General features: G+C 64.0%; 1 protein-coding gene and 1 long non-coding RNA gene across 10 annotated transcripts in view; one reads left to right on the top strand and one right to left on the bottom strand.

Annotated features, from left to right (window-relative positions):
- ATP2B4 (ATPase plasma membrane Ca2+ transporting 4) overlaps nucleotides 1–16,278 on the top strand; it is a 44,257-nt gene that overhangs the window by 8,741 nt on the left and 19,238 nt on the right. For 8 of the 9 annotated variants that reach the window (XM_066983128.1, XM_066983132.1, XM_066983133.1 and 5 more), the window contains exons 2-6: nucleotides 9,572–10,032; nucleotides 13,570–13,767; nucleotides 14,443–14,700; nucleotides 15,335–15,460; nucleotides 15,902–16,027. In XM_066983128.1, the coding sequence (XP_066839229.1) occupies nucleotides 9,837–10,032; nucleotides 13,570–13,767; nucleotides 14,443–14,700; nucleotides 15,335–15,460; nucleotides 15,902–16,027 (904 nt within the window). In that variant the 5' untranslated portion in view covers nucleotides 9,572–9,836. Of the gene's footprint in view, nucleotides 1–1,128; nucleotides 1,743–9,571; nucleotides 10,033–13,569; nucleotides 13,768–14,442; nucleotides 14,701–15,334; nucleotides 15,461–15,901; nucleotides 16,028–16,278 lie in introns of those variants that run through there. The other variant, XM_066983127.1, reaches the window with a different exon arrangement.
- LOC125183600 (uncharacterized) lies at nucleotides 10,010–13,082 on the bottom strand. Its single transcript, XR_007165882.2, has 3 exons — nucleotides 12,204–13,082; nucleotides 11,797–12,003; nucleotides 10,010–10,168 (listed from the first exon to the last, which is right to left on the bottom strand). It is a non-coding gene; the product is annotated as an uncharacterized lncRNA (long non-coding RNA).

Below are 16,278 nucleotides of genomic sequence, written 5' to 3' on the forward strand. Positions count from 1 at the left end.
GACACCGAGGGGGGGCTGCCCCCAGCTGCCAGCACCCGTCGGTGATTTTGGGGCTGGCGCAGAGCAGCGCAGCCCGGCGTGAGCCTCTCTGCGAGGGCTCAGCCTCGGCAGGGCGACTCTTAAATCTATCGGCGCTTTAATGAAAGCACGCTAACGGTTTTCAGATGCATTGACACCTAGCGTAGGCAGAGGACCTAATAACTCGGGGAATGTGTTAGCTGCCTGTGGATTACCTTGGGGCAGTGGCTGGCACTTGTGGGAAGTGCAGCTCTAACAAAGAGGCTTTGAAGAACAGACCCGGCGTGCGCTTTCCCTGCTCGGCCCCGAGTGCTCTCCCCACACCCCCCCTGCCCTGGAGGTGCAGGACGAGGGGGTGCCCCGAGGCATTGAGGGCTGGGATTTTGGCTATGGGAGAGCCGGGGGGCAGCAGTGGGGTGAGGGCTGGGTGCTGCGTGGCTCACCCCGTGTGTGGGGTGGGTGTCCCCTTGCCCCCAGCCTCTCCGTCCCAACCCCGCTGTTCGGCTCCGGCACCGTGCCAGCGAGCCCCTCTCCTCGCTGCCATTTCCCTCCCCATTCCCTCATTTAGGGCTTTATTACTTTTCATTTTTTTTAAAGCGGATTCCTGCTATTTGCTTAAATAGCTGCTTCTCCAGCCCTGGGCCGTGGGGGAGCCTGGTGGGGCCGGGGCGTGCGCGCACGCTCCCGCGATATTTTGCATTATCCTGAGCAACTGGCTCGGATTAGCTATTCCTTCCCCTGCCCCTCCCCGTGCTCTCTTGGCCCATCTGGCTCTCCTCTCTTATTTATTGGTACATATTTTCCAGGCTCTGATTTGCCTCTTCTGCAAAGCCGCCGCTCTGCCCAGATTTGATCTCCCGATGATATCACGGGCTTCGCTCGGCGAGGGTCTAATTTGGTACCGGGGATGCAGGGCTTTCTTCCCTCGTATAAATATTGCCTTTTGGTCTTCTGCGTCGCTCCCTCTCTCCCTCCCTCCCTTTAATTAGACTTCTTACTGCATGGAACAGTTTGCAGTTATATATGGAAAACAGCCTACACTTTCCCAGGAGCGGGGCATGTCGGGAAGGGAAGCGGCGAGCAGCCGGCGCGCTCGCCCTGGGAGCGCGGGTGTTTTTCCTATCGCAGGCACGCTTCTGCCGGCGTTGCTTTTTTAACCCTTTTGGGGCGAGGAGGGGGGCTCGCAGCCCCCCAGCCTGGTTGCTTACCTTTCCCTTTTATCCTCCCCAAATCCCCGCTGTTTGTTTGGAGCTCCGGATGGAGAAGCCCGGACGTCCCGGTGGCGCAGCGCGGGGGAAACCCGCGAGCACGGGTGGGAGAAGTTACCGGTGATGTGAGCCGGAGCCGACACCGTCGGGAGCAGTGGGGACGGCCACCCTGTCCCCAGCCCGTGCGGCAGTGTCCCCTCGGCCGTGTCCCTGCTGCTGGCCTTGGCGTCGGGCACCCAGCTTGGGGACGTGCCCCCGGAGCCGTCCCTGCTGCCCTCCAGCGCTGGGGTGGCCAGGCTCGTTGGGGTTCCCCTCTGCTGGGGTGCACCCACGCTTTGGGGAGACCCCGGGCATCAAGCCGCTTGCTTGCTCCGTGGTGCCAAACAAGCTCTGCGCCCCCTGCCTCAGTTTCCCTTGCTGCGAACAGGAGGGATTTTTTTTATCGCTGTTTATTGTATTTTTTTGCGCGTGCTCTCTCTTTTCGCCAAGGAAGCGGCTCGTCTCACCGGCGGAGAGGTTAGTGCTGCGTGCCCGCCGCTGGCATCGCTCCCCGGGGACACCCCGCGGTGGGGCAGGGGGCTCAGCCTTCCACCCCCCCGATGATGAAGGGCCCCCCCGCAGCACGCAGGGAGGGAAACCAAACCCATCCCAAGGGAGAGCCTGGCTGTGGGGTGTCCCGTGTGGGTGCTGGGGTGCATGGGGCCGGTGGGGCGCTCGCCGACCCCACGGGTGGCAGCAGACACGGCCGATGCTTCGCCCGGCTGCTGCTGGAGGAAGTGGCGGGGCCTATTTTAAGCCCCCGGGGATGTTCAGGGTAGGAATCCCCTCTCCCTGTGTAATCCTGCTAAAAATACCGTGGCTGTACCCATGCGCCCCGGCCGCTCGCTCTCTGCTTCTCCGGGTGTTGTTTTGCCTGCGAGACGCCCTCGTGCTCCGTGGGTCGGTGCCTGCCTGCTACTTTATTTTATTTTAAGCCGAGCTGTTTCTCCTCTCCCTGAAGAGGGTGCAGGAAGGTGGGAGTCGGGACTGCCGGGATCTCCTCCCGGCTGGAGGCTGGCGGGGGGCTGCAGCTGCCCCCGGCACCTCGCTGCCTCAGTTTCCCCACCCGTTTATGGGGCAAGGTCTAGCTCCTTCCAGGCTGTTGCCGTGCTCGTTAACGGACCGTAATTAATCCCCTCCTGCACGCAGGGCTGCTGTTACTGGGAATGAGGTGTGTCGGAGCCACGGGGAGCTCTGGTTCCTGGGGCTGTGGCAGTCGGAGCCCAGCAGGTTCCCAAATCAGGCCGGGTGGGGGGGCCAAGGGGCACCCCCAGGACTCGGCGCGGGCTGGCTCAGAGTGGCGATGGATGTGCACCCGGTGGCCAAATCTGAGGGGTATCTGCGGGGAGCAGGGTGAAGGGGAGGGACAGCGGGGATGGAGCTGGTCCAGGAGCCTGGTCCTGGTTGTTGGGCCAGGGTCTGGGGCTGCCCCTGCCCCTACAAACGGCTGCGGGGCAGGGAGCACCCCCGTCCCTTAGGGAAGGGCTCCTGGCTCCCCCCGTCGGGCTTTCTGCACGCCTTCTGCTTTAATCCCACCCTCGCGGCCTGCGCCCTCTCCTCTGGAGCGTGTCTCCTCCGGCCTGGCTGGCACTGACGTCCGCTTCTGAGCGACGTCCCCTGCCTCCGCGCTTCGGGAGCCCGGCCTCCGAGCATCCCCGTGCTGGGGGCTCGCTGGGGGCTGCGGGGCAACCGGCCGAAAACCCAGGGCCAGGTCTGCGGCGGGGCCGGAGCGTGGCGGAGGCGCTGTGGGGTGCCAGCGCGGGGCAGAGCTGTCCGCCCCGCTCCCCTCGCCGCGGGGCGGTTGCACAACGGATCCAACCGGGTTTGGAGGAGAAGGGGAGGATGAAAAAAAAAAAAAAAAGAAAAAAGCTCGAGTTCAAGTTGCCCAATAGTTGGCCAGCTGCTGCCTTATCACCGCACGTGGTGCCTGCGATGCTGGGGCAGGAGGAACCAGTTTCCCGGTGCTGAGCGGGAGGGAGGAGCAGGGGATGAAGGCTGGGGCTCCGCACCAGCCCGGCACGGTTGGACACCACCAGCTTCGACGTCGCAGCCCCCAGCCCCAGCATCCGTCCCTCTCTCAGATGCCCCCGGGGCTGCAGCACCCTCCGAAGGTGCCCGACCCTGGGGGGGCTCCAGGTATTTGCGTGCAGCAGAGGCTGGGGCTCACTTTGGGCCTCCTCCTGCATTCCTCCCCCTGCCCGACGGCTGCGCTACCTTGTAAAGCACAAAAGAATAATGAGAGGAGCCCGGGTGATTTAGTGCAGGCGCCGGGAGAGAAATACCAAGGCCTTAGATGGAAACATTCCCCTTGACAGCTCGCCTGGAGACTCCCTCCGATTTTTTTTTCTTTTTTTTTTTTTTTTCCACCCCCCTGAAATTCCTCTGCCTGCAGTGGCGCGGGGAAGCCCGGGGGCGCGGGCAGATTCCTGAGCCCCCAGTGCAGAGGCTCCTGCTCCCGCCACGCGCCGGTGGCTTCGGCACATGGATGCCCCGTGTGGGAACCCCGGGGCCGGCTCCGGGGCTGGGATTTTGGATTTCGGGGTGCTGTGCTGGGGGGGGGGAGCTGCGTCCGAGCTTGTCCCGCGGTGCTGCAGCGCGTCCGGTGCTCTCCTGCCTCTTCGCCGCTTCTTTTGCAAGAGGCGATTGCTGCCTTGGGCGTGCAACAAACCAGTTTTCCTACCTGAGTGAACAGGAGGCGAAATAGGAGCAAATGTGAGCGGCAGCTTTAATTAGTGGGCTGCTGGCAGCTGCTCGTGCCCCCTGCGGGGGGATGCACCAAGCGGCTGCGCTCCTGGAGCAGGTTGCATCTCACTGCCCCTCGCCTGTGCCCTTCTCCTTCCCCTTGGTGTTTCCTCATGGCTCAGCCACCATCCCGTCCCTCCAGCTCACTGCTTTTCGGTCCCTGCAGCCCTGTGGGAGGCGGAGGAGGAGGAGGAGGATGCGTGATGGTGAGAGGCTGCTGGGGTGCGATGCTGCTGCTGCATCCACCGGGGTCACGGCCGCGTGGTTCGTGCCCCTGTGGCAGCTGTGCGGGGCGGGCACTGCGCCCTTTCTGTCGCCCCCCCCCAAAATCTGTGTGGTTTTGTGGGTGTCTTGGTGGGGATGGGGTTGGGGTCAGCTCTGCCTGGGCTGGGCTGGGTGCCGGAGGGGATCTGGGCTTCGTGGAAGCGGGGAGCAGCTGGTGGCTTGCTGCCTGTGGGGATGAATGTGTGAACCCCCCGGGGGTGGCAGCTCTTGGGGACGTGAGCCCTGACCCATCCAAGTCCCCTACCCGGGCACTTGGCATCGGCCCGGTGCATGGGTGGTGGCTGCGTGGGAGCCTGCTCCACGTGGGAATTGGGGAATTTGACGTGCTCGGGTCCCCCCCTTCCTACAAGATGAAGGCTGGGAGCTTTCTCCCCCTCGGTGCAAAGGGCACAAGGGGTCTCCCCAAATCGCCGGGGTCTCCCCAAATCACCCGGGTCTCCCCTGCCTTTTGGCTCTTGCGTTTCCCCAGCTGCCGGGGACATCCCCCTGCGCGCACCCCGGGGTGCCTGCAGCCTCCCACGCATCAGGCAGCTGCAGGTTGGGTGGCACCGGGGGGGGGTTTCCTGCTGGTGGGTGCCCCGCAGCCATCGAATGCCACCGTCCCCTCCCCTGGGGCTCCGTCAGCCCGCGGCGAAGGAAGCGGATGCTGCGGTGGGAGGTGGCAGCAGGGAGGGGACATCCCGTGGGGGTGCCCCATGGCGGGGGGGGGATGTTGGGGCACCCCCAGATCAGGGGAAGAAGCAAGGAGGGCCCGATCCTGGCGTGATTGGGGAGCAGGAGCGCTCGGAGCGGGTCCCGTTCCCTCGTTGCACGGGTGCTGGTGCGGAGATGGAGCCGCCCAGGCGATGGGTGAGCGCGAGCCTGGTGGGGTCTGTCTGGGGGTGTTTTGGGGGTGTCCCTGCTCTCTTACCCGCTCCTCTCACCCCACCGCACGGTGCGCGGCCGCTTTCCGTGGCATCAGGGCGGAGGGCTGAGGTTCCCACGCCGTGACCTTCGCTGCCTGCTGACAGCCCTGGCCCTGCCTCTCGTCCTCCTGGGCCGAATTGCTCGGTCCCGAGGGTGGGAATCCTCCGGAGGACGCACCGGGGGCTGCGCTGACCCCCTCGGGATCCGTGCGCCGTGCCCCCGGAGCGTGCCGTTTGCAGCCACGAACCAGCTCAGCGATTTCCGAGCACCTCTCCCCCGAGGAGTCGTAGTGCACCGGGGGGAGTTAACGTGCTCGGAGCCGCCTTGGTTTCCTCGTGGGTGTCCGGTGCCGGTGCCGGAGGGGTTAAGCGCGGCGCTGGGCGAGGGGAAGGCTCCCCATGGGTGTTGCTGGGAACGAGGAGCGGAGCCGAGCGTGCCGCTGCCATCTGCACATTGCGATTTGGTGAGTGTGCGGGGAGGGGCCGCGCGCCCCTGCCCCGGGGCTCCCCGGCCCCCCAATTCCTTCTGGGGGGAGGGAACGGGGACGGTGCGGGGTGGGCGGCTGCGGTGCTGCTCCAAGCATGTTGGGGGGGGGGCAGAGAAATGCCCAGGGGGCTGCTGCTCGCCCTGGGCACGGCGCTTTGGCCAGCGGGGCCCTGAGGTGGGAGTCGGGCAGAGCGCCGGGGGGGGTGGTTGTGCCCTCCCTGAGCCCCCCCCCAGGCTGGCCAAGAGCAGCTCCTGCCCTGGGCTTTTGGATCTGTTGGAAGCAGGCAGGGTGCGTCGTGCGGAGCTGCCCGCTGAGTGTCCCCGTTGCGTGTCCCCGTGTGCGGGGCTCCCAGCGCACTCCCCAAGCTCTTGCTCCATCCCCACCGCGAGGGGCTGCAGCCCAGCAGAGCCCCCCCCCCCCCCACTGATTTATCTCCTCTCCAGCAGCTCCTCGGCTCAATGGGGTCCGTGCATGGTGGGAGCAGAGCTGGGGAGAGCAGTTCAGTCTATCCCTGGATGCTTTTTTTTAATTTTTTTTTATACATATATATTTTTCTCCCCATTTGGCAACATAAGCAGCATCCCTGGCACAGCTTTCCGTGGGCTTTGCCATGGCAACCTCCAGCAGCCAAAAGCTGCGGAGGAGACGGGCTGGGGCAGCGGGGCAGGTGCTTGGGGAGGGGCAGGAACTCCATCAAAGGGGCCGAGGTTTGCTCGGGGGGGCCTCATCCTGCCCGGCCGAGCTGGGGTTTGTGGCTCTGCTCACCCCCGCGTAGGTGGGGAGGCAAATGGGTTTGGTTTTCCTCCCCATGGGGTTGAGATGTTTGGGGCTTTCTGGAGCAAAACGCAGAGGAGATTTTCCCCATCCTTTGTGGGTTTAATTAAAAAAAAAAAAAAAAAAGCCAGCAGCTGAGCTTGGTTGGGTTGGCTACCAGGTGCACGGCGCTGGGCTCGCTGCCTGCCCGCTCCAAAACGGGGAGGATTCGCCTCAATCTGCAGCACGGGGACACGGCGAGCGCTGATGGTGGAGTCCCGGGAGAGCAGGGGACCCGCGGCGGCATCCCGTGGTGTGGCAGCCCCGGGGCTCGTGCTGGGGAATTTGGGTTCCCGAGCGGATTTGCAGGCGCGTCCCCGTGTGCCTGCTGCTCTCCGTCGGCCCTGCAACAGCTGCCCGAGCAGGCGTCGCAGCGAGCCCTCTCGGGGCTTGCTTTGGAGGTGTCACGCAGGACGTGCCCGGCTGATTTTCACTCCAGCTTGGCTTTTTCTCCCTGGGGAGGGAAGCCGTGAGCCCCCGGCACGCGAGCAGCATCACCGCGGATCGTGCCGTGGATGCGCTTTGTGATTTTTTTGGGGGCTGGGAGCACCGCCCGGGCTGCTCGCAGCGCTGGTGCCTGCAGGATGGGGTCCAAACCCTACATCCTTGTCCCTCTCTGAGCAGCCTGCTTCCTCTCCCCTCGCGTTTAGGGGCAGGCGGGCTCCTTCCCTCGCACCGGTGGCCACCACGGCGCGGGACGGTCACGCCGGCGCGCACCCAGGGCCGTGCTGGCCCCGGCGCAGGCGTGCGGCCGCTCTCCCCGGCCGGGCCGGAGGTGTAACGCAGCCGTTTATTATTCCGGGCAGGTTCGTCTGCAGCACTGCATCGGCTTCACGGCTCCCTGGCAGCCGCTGCCTCCTCCCCGCCTGCTCCCTCCGCTCCGTGCCCCGTTGTCCCCGTCCGGAGCGCCTCCTTCCCGCTGCCAGCACCGAGGTCCTTGTCTGTGTGGGGACACCGGGAGGTGACACGGCAGCGCTGGCCACTCCTTCGGGCTCCCTGGCTGCGTCCTCCCACCTCCACCCCGTGTTTTCTTGCTGTGGGACGTGTCTGCGGGGTGCCCAGCGTCCCGTAACGTCTGCCTCCCTCGCTGTCCCCACTTCGGAGAGCCCGTCTCCCTCTGCAGCGCCTGGAGGCTCGGGAAACTAATTACTGAGCTACGGCCAGCCTGCTGAATGCTGCGGGAGTCGTTAGGCACTCATTAGTGTTAGGTCTTTGAGAAGCTTCAGCGCAGCTCTCCACTTGCCTGGGACTGATCCTTCCCGGGACGGATCCTGCCCAGCCCAGCCAGGGGGGTGCAGGAGCCCGTCCTGTGCCGGCAGGACGGGGCAGAAATGGGCCAGGAACGGGTCTGGGACGTGGGACCGTGCTCCGTCCCCAAGCTCTGGGGCCAGGGGGTGCTCAAAGAGCCGCCCCCTGCCGGGTCCCTGCTTTCTCCTTGACCACCGGAGCGAGTCCCGGGGCTGGTGCTGCAGTGGGCAGGAGCTCGCCGCCACCCCGGGCAGGTAGCGATGGGTGCCCCGTGGCTCCTTCGGGGGTAATTACGGGCTAGGCCGTCAGAGTATTAATTAGCCGCCTTTCTCGTAGCCTCTCAGCTCCCTTCAGAAGACGTTAGTGATTGTGAAAGTGGGGGAAAATTAGTGCGCCGAGGTGGGGGGGCATTATCTTTTTTTTCTGTTGATCAGCGGGAGTCTGCTTAATTGCATCAGCCGTCTCCTGCCTCCCACCGCCGGGCGCTTTCACGCCGTTAAATGACGGAGGAGCTCGGCTCCCCGAGGAGCTGCGCGGGGCGACGGGGCTGGGCACGGCCAAGGATGCCGCTGCTCCAGCTCGCTCCCTGCTTTATGGGGTCGGGGGGCAGAGCCAAGGCTCTGTATGGGAACGGCAGCATCCCCATCCCATTTCCACCTCCGACTGGTGCATGGGACCCTCCCGTGGCGGGCCCCTTGGTGCCTGTTGCCTCCTGATAACTCCGCGGCCACCCGGGCATTACCGGTGGAGAGGGACCGGTGTGGGGGGCCAGGCCGTGGGGCAGGGAGGGGGGCTGCTTTTTTTTGGGGGGATCCTGCTGTTTCAGGGGTTGCTGAACTGGTACCGTTGGGGCTGGAACTGGGGGTGTCTGGTGTGGAACCGCCCAGGCTGGTGGGTTTGCAAAGGGTGGTGGTCGGTGCTGGAGGCCGAGCTGGGGAGCGGAGCCAGAGGGGGCCTTTGGCAGAGGGAGCCCTCGATCCCCTGGTCCTTGCCGTGCTCCAGCTCTCTCCGTGTCCCCGGTGGCCACCAGCACCGTTCCTCCTGCTCCTGGTGCTGCTGTGGGATCCCTCAGCCCTGGGGAAGGGGGATGCTCACATCGCTGCCTGGTCTCATAGATTTTGGGGGTTCTCCCACCCTTGCAGTGGGGCTGGCAGCGGCTGGGGGGCTTTAAGGGATCCGGCTCCTTGCAGGCTGCGGGGCGAGAGCTCGAGCAGGGCACAGAGGGAGAGCCGAGAAGGTGCCATTAACGCGAAACCCTCTTTATTTCGGAGAAACCTGCGGGTTTTAGCGGTTTCCTGACAGATCTCTCGGCGCTCAAAAGCCTGCTGGGTGCTGCGAGCCCCTTTCTGTCGGCTGCCCTGGGATGCTTTTGCTTACCTGTTGCCAGCGCCGTTACCAGGCGCTGCCTCCCCGGGACCGCGGGGCGGAAACAGCTGTTTTCCACTGCCGAGCTGTATTTTTAAACCCAGCTCAATGGGAGCATTTTCGGGGCCGGCCAGCTGTGGGCTGAGCGGAGAACCACCTGGCCGCCCTTCCTGCCCGGCGGGCTGGGCCGAGCTCAGCTTTCACCGGGGTTTTTTTTTTCCTCCAAAAAAGCCAAACCTTGGGGTTTTGGGGCAGAGCTGCTTTTTTTTTTTGCCTTTTTCTTTAGCAGAGCCGGGCGAGCCCGCGGTGCCGCCGTGCTCCTCCGAACCGTGCCGCCTCCTCTTCCTACCCGTACCCATCCTGCGGGGGCTGCGTGCGTCCGGCCGCGGGCCCCCCGGACGACCCCCTCCTCCTCTTCCCATCCTTTTTTATTTATTTATTTTTTTTTTTTTTTTCGCAGCTCCAGTTGCTGTGGTATCCAGGGAGCCCTCCTCCTGCCGCGGGAGATGCACGCCGGGCGTTGCTAAGGTTGCCTCCGCGGTAACATGCGCATCCTGTTTACACCTGCATCCGGAGGAGAAGGGCTCGGCTAGAGGCACCGCTGCGCCCGGGCAGCCCCCAGGGACCCCCGCGGGGCCGCCCCCAGCTCCCTCCCCAAAAAGCCGCAGCCTCGCGGCCGGCCCCTGCGTCCCGGCGCCCCGCGGCGCCGCTGCCACCGGGTCGAGATGACGAACAACGTGGCCGACCACCACCCCGGGAACTCGGTCGCCGAAGGCAACCATGAGGGGGACTTTGGGTGCTCCGTGGCGGAGCTCAGGAACCTCATGGAGCTGAGGAGCGCCGAGGCGGTCGCCCGGCTGAACGACTCCTACGGCGGCGTGCACAACGTCTGCAAGAGGCTGAAGACGTCGCCTGTCGAAGGTAAGCGGCCGGCCGGCGAGGTGGGATGGGTTGGGGAGCTCGTGGCTGGAGCTGTCGGGCTCAGGGCCGAGCTCAAAGTGCGGTTCCGTCGCGCCGGGCATCCTCTGTGGGTCTTGGGGACGTGGTTCCATGCCTCCTGGTGAAAACAGGATGGCTGGTGGGGTGTGAGGGGTACAGGGCTCCTCTCCCAGCCCTGCTGCTGCCCCGAGCGTGGTGCTGGCCTTTCTTCTGTTTCATAATTTGCAGCGCTGCATGGGATGCGGGTGAAGGGGGTTGTAAAGGTTGGAGAGCGCTCAGCGGCACGGGGACCTTGTGTGTGGTGGGGGCATCTCGGCCAAAGGACGGGCAGCACGTCCCCAAGGCGCTGATGGGGACGGGGAGGTGCCCGTAGCCCCGTAATTTTAGGGCTTCTTCAATGTGAGCTGGAAGCCTGGGTTTGGGTCCACCTGAGCATCGTAGGTTTGAGCGGTGGTGGCCGGTTTGGTGCTCCCCTGGGGGCGCTGGCTGCTATTTGGGGAGTTTGGGTGGAAGGACGTCACTTCTCCTCCCCGTCTGCCGGGGTGGCGTTTGTGGGGCCCCCTATATGGAAGCAGGGCCGGGTGCTGAGGCTCCCAGCCTGGGGTGTCTTTGGGTGCACCCCCTCCATGGTGTTCAAGGGGTTCTCCCCCCGTACCCCTTTTTTTCCAGCACCACAGTGGGTGTGTGGGGTGGGGACGTGGGATGGGGACGTGGCCACGCCACGGCCCCGCAGCCTGGCAGGCTGTTGTCGCTGGGGCTGGGAGCTGGGGTTAGCGTGTTTCCCAGCTGTGAGCGGGACCGGGAAGGGGAGACAATCCCGGGATGTCATTAGAGAAGGGGGGGGAGTCCCGGTGGAAATACCAAGTCCTGACCGCAAAACAATGCGCTTGACCGTGCCAAAAGGTGAGCGCGCTTTTGGGGGCGGGAGGGGAGCGGGGCGGGGAGGGAAGCAAACCCAAAAGGCCCTGGTCTGGGAGCTCAAGTAGTGAAGGGACGCCGCGTGATCCCGATTCAGTCCCTGCTTCCAGGCCTGAGCCCCTGCTCCGCACACGGCTGTTGCTTTGGAGGTGACCCCTGTGGCTTGTCCCAAACCCCGTCTTATTGAGCCCAGAGAGCAGAAGGAGGTTATTTCCTATGAGCTGGGGTATTATTAGGAAAAGTGAAAGCCCAAAGCACTGCTTGGCTCCTCCCGTGCTGCATTTGCCTCTCCGTGCTCCATGGGGAGCCCGATGCGGGTGTGATGGTGCCCAGCGAGGGAAGCCCCAGAAGAAGGGAGCTGCAAGCCCAGCGCTGCGCCCTGCCCCGATAATGGCCGGGTGGGATGCCCTGGCCAGGTTTTAGGGCAGGATGTGCAACGTAGGGGCTTCATCCTCATAGGGGGGAATCTCCCCGTGCGCAGGACGTGCAGCCTGGGGACTTCCACCTCATAGGGTGGGATCTCCCCGTGCACCACTGGTTTTGGCAGGGGTCTTTCCAACACGGGACTCTCCTCTTTGCCTTTTGCCCAACGAGGTGTTGGTGGACGCCAGCCCCTCGGGGGTCCTGCAGAAGGGGTGACCCCTTTCTCCCCGTGCCCACCACACACCCGTGGGGGCCCAGCCCGTCCCCGACCCCGCTGCTGGGCATCCTGGGGTGGGAAGGGGAGCGGGGCGGCAGCGCGCAGCGGGGCTGAGTCACCGCTCGGAGCGGCTCCCGCCGGTGTCCCCTGGGCGACGAGTTGTGTCGGCGAGTACCGCCCTGACTCACCGCGCTCCTCGTGGCAGCTCCGGGGCCGCTGCCTCCTTCCCGGCCTCCGCCCGCGGGGCTGCAGCGAGGAGCCTGGCGTGGGGGGCCTCTTCCTGGGGAGGCTGGCTCTGCTGTGCCGAAAAGCAGCTTTGCTTCTGCTCTGCCGAGGTCTCCCGTGCACCCTGCTGTCCTGCTGGGGGGGGAGGGGGGTAACCAAAGATCTAGGTCCTAAAAAGGAGGAAAATGGGTGAATGGTGGTGGGATCGTAGGAGAAGCCTCCGCAGAGAGGTGGAGGCCGGGTGGGGAGGTTCACCCTGGGGTCCCTGTTAGCCTGGAGAAGTACAGAGCTGCGGTGCCTCCCCTGCAGCAACTACACAGGCACATTGCCCTCCTGCTGTAATTTGTGGCCTCCACCCCAAATTTCTCACCTGCTGCCCCTCTACGGGGTCCCATCCAAACCCTGCTGTGGCCCCAGCGAGGAGCGGTCAGCTGCTGGCCACGCTGCGTGCCTGTTGCTCTTTGCAACCCTTCCTGCCCATACAGATAAATTAAAATCCACCCCAACCTCATTACCCCATGAGACCGGGAGTAATTAGAGGGTGGGGGATAGACCCTGGAGGCGCTCCCAGGTGGGTTTGGAGGAGCCACGTGTGCGCCCTCAGCGGCATCCCATGCATGCCGAGCCTCCCAGCTGTGACGCCGGCGTGAGTCAGGCGCGGCGGTTAGCGACGTTCAGCGATGCTTAGCGAGATTTTCCATCCCCGCCGCCGCATGGGCTGGGCTCGGGGAGGCCACGGGGGCCGGGAGATCCCGGGATTAGGGCTGGGTGGGGATGCACGGGCTGCTCCGCCAGCGCGTCCCATCCCCGCAGCCGTGGGAATCGTCACGGTGGGGGGAAACGGGGCGCATCCTGCCGCTGCCTCCAGCTGGGCTGCGATGGGGAAGTGGCCCCGGGGTGGGGCGCGGCGCCGCCAGGCTGCTCTGGGCACCCATGGGTGCCCCAGGGCCAGGCGTTACAGCCCCTGCCCGGTGCATTTCGGGAGCTGGCAGCAGCCCCGGCTGCTCTTAAGGTGGAAAACGCAGGGGCTCGGCACGGGGCTGCATTAAGGTGGTGCTGGGCTGGGGGGGCTGCACTTGCCTTGTCCCCCCCCCGCACAGCTCTTTGGTGCACGGGGAGGCAGCGGGGCCGAGTGCTCTCCCCATTGCTGTGTTGCTGGAAGGCTGCTGTGCTCCACCACCCCCTGCAACCCACAGGAACGGGTTCAGCCCCCCCAAAACCCAATTCCCCCCCCATTTTTTTTTTTTCCTGCTCTCCCCTCTCCGGTGCAGCCAGGCTGAGCAGCAGCAGCACAGATCCAAGCTGTCCTATTCCTTTCCTAGCTCCCACCACCCATCCCAAAGCAGGAGCAGCCCCCGGCTCGTGCCGTCCCCCATCCGCCGTGGGGCTCGGCGTCCGCCGGGGTCGGAGACGCTCCTGCGGCGCTCCCTGCTGCTTCCCCTTCCCCGAGCTGGCAGGAGAGAGGCATCAGGTGGCTCTGACAGCTCTGAGCGCCGCTGGCGGTGCCAGATTTACGGTTAATTTGCTGCAGCGTGTAAACAAGCCGGCCAGCGCCAACTGGCATTAACTGCGGCACCGGGGAGCGGCGGCTCTGTGCCCGCCCTGGGTGCCCCTCGCCGGGCTGGTGGCAGGAGCAAAACCCAGGCTCCGCTCCTCTCTGCAGCACCAGAGCCATTCGGTGAGGACGTGGAGGCAGCGCTGTCACTCGGTCTCATTTCTCGCCGTCCCCTCCCCAGGTCTGTCCGGGAACCCGACCGACCTGGAGAAGAGGAGGCAGGTGTTCGGCCAGAACTTCATTCCCCCCAAGAAGGCCAAGACGTTCCTGCAGTTAGTGTGGGAGGCGCTGCAGGACGTCACGCTGATCATCTTGGAAATAGCAGCCATAATCTCCCTGGGCCTGTCCTTCTACCACCCCCCGGGCGGTGACAATGAACGTGAGTCCCCGTTGGGCTTTGGGATGAGAGCTCCCCCCGTGGGCGCCCCCATCCTGGTGGTGCCTCGGAGCCGCGCTGCTCCTGCTGTCCCCTTCGATGGTGCCTTCTCCCCATCCTCGGGGCCCTTGGTGTCATCCCACACGTGTCAGGGGACATGCAGTGGTGGATGTCTGGGCAGAGCTGTCACCGTGGTGCTGCTCCTTGCTGTTCCCCAAGGGATGCTCAGGGGGCAAGGGGTCTGTATGGTCTGGTGGCTTCCCAAATCCCATGTGGCTTCTTCTTTGGTTTGGGACAAGGTGTCCTTTGGTAACTCCCCCAAACCTGGCAGCGCTCTTCCCAGCCATGGTGCCCCATGTGAGCGATCCTAGGATCATTAGGGTTGGAAAAGCCCTCTAAGATCATCTGCTCCAACCACCCCTACCACCACCGTCACCCACTGACCCATGTCCCTAAGCACCACGTCCAACCTCTCCTTGAGCACCCCCAGGGACGGTGACTCCCCCACCTCCCTGAGCAACCCGTCCCAAGGCCTGAGCGCTCTTTCTGAGGAGAAATGTCTCCTCATTCCCAACCTGAACCTCAGGGAGCACCCCGGCTCTGCTCTGTGTGTGTTTCTCGGGAGACACCGAGCATCCCGTTGTACAAATGGGGCTTTTTTTCCCCCCCGACCCGCAGTGTGCGGGCAGTCGTCGGGCGGTGTGGAGGACGAGGGCGAGTCGCAGGCCGGCTGGATCGAAGGGGCGGCCATCTTGTTCTCGGTCATCATCGTGGTGCTGGTGACCGCCTTCAACGACTGGAGCAAAGAGAAGCAATTCCGGGGCCTCCAGAGCCGCATCGAGCAGGAGCAGAAGTTCACGGTCATCCGCAAGGGGCAGGTGATTCAGATCCCCGTGGCCGAGATCGTGGTGGGAGACATCGCGCAGATCAAATACGGTGAGTTTGGGGTGCGGGCGGCCCGGTTGTTCCTCTCAGAGGCCGGGGCGATGGGGCTCCGCTCACCAGCCTGCAGCAGGGGCTTGTTTCAGCAACCTGCTGGTCCCAAACGACTCACAACCATGTCCTTGTTGGTGAGCATCTCCCCAGCGAGGTGTCTTCGGGAAGACCTAAATGTTGTAGCCCTCAGGCTAGATGAGGTCCTGCTCCTGGCTTACCGAGGGCTGCGCTCGTTCCCTGCAGCTCCCATCAGGAATGAGTTTGGTTTTTTTTTTCCTGTATGGTGTTTGTTTTCATGTAGAGCTCTTTCCTACCTCTGCAGGTGGATGTTTGTGTAACAGTTTGGATATATTGAGGCTTTGGGAAGGCGTGGTGTTGATTCAGTAAAAGCAAATATGAGGAAGCACCATACAAATGAAAGACCTCACAACTAATGCTTTGTGTGTGAAGATTTTACAGCCATTAGATACCGCTCTTGAATACCCTCCCTTTGCTTCTCCTACCTCTGAGCTTGCTCTGAGGCTGAATTTTGAGTCCTTTTGCTAACACCCGAGTCCTCCTGGGACACAGCAGGACAGGGTGAGCTGTGGCACGTCGGGCTGGGACCGACCCCCTGTCCTTGCTCCTCTCCTAGGTGACCTCTTGCCATCAGACGGGATCCTGATCCAAGGGAATGACCTGAAAATAGATGAGAGCTCGCTGACCGGGGAGTCCGACCAGGTCAAGAAGTCTCTCGACAAAGACCCCATGCTGCTGTCAGGTGAGGCTTCTGGGCAGAAAACCCAACTCGTGTTGGCCCCAGAGCAAAAAGCCTGAGGTTTCGGCGTGGTTTGAAGTCCCAAACCTGTCGGCATCACATTGTGAATTGCTGAATTGATCGGGATGGGATCCTGACCATCTCTTTGGCAACCTTTGGCGGCTGGGTTGTGGCTCCCAGAGGAGCTCCTGTACCATGAGAGACGTGGGAACGGCAGCGGCACCTTTCCAGCGTCCCCATTTGGGCAGACCCCGTGTCCCAAGTGCCCCCGTGCTTGCTGTTGAGGCTGACAGCCCGGGGGGAGATGTCCCAGGGAGGAAACCCTGGCTGGTGTGGGGGCTCTGTGCTGCCGTGGGGAGGGGGCTGCTGCCTGGTCCCGGTGTTTTGGGGGCGATGGGAGCTCCGTGCTGGTGTCCTGCCTCACCGCGCCTCCCTGTGTGCCAGGTACCCACGTGATGGAGGGCTCCGGGCGGATGGTGGTGACCGCTGTGGGGATCAACTCCCAGACGGGGATCATCTTCACTCTCTTGGGGGCAGGAGAAGGAGATGAGGAGAAGAAGGTGAAGAAAGGTAAGGAGATTACCGAACCGTCTTCTTCCCTCCTGTTGCCTTTCTCCTTTCCCTGGGGAGCATCTGCCAGTGTACAACAAACCAGCGATGGGATGCGGTTGGGCTTTAGCGTGTGTGACCGAGGCAGTATGGCAAGCTGTTGTGGCAGCGTGGGATGTGCTGCGAGGGGAAAGCCCCTGGTGCACCCAGACCTTGGCTCTCTGGCTCTTTTCGGTCACGGCTCCAGCTCTCCTCCTGCCAGCTGCAGCCTG

Source organism: Anser cygnoides, chromosome 25 (genome assembly GCF_040182565.1).
Source record: "Anser cygnoides isolate HZ-2024a breed goose chromosome 25, Taihu_goose_T2T_genome, whole genome shotgun sequence".
Lineage (NCBI taxonomy): Eukaryota > Metazoa > Chordata > Aves > Anseriformes > Anatidae > Anser > Anser cygnoides.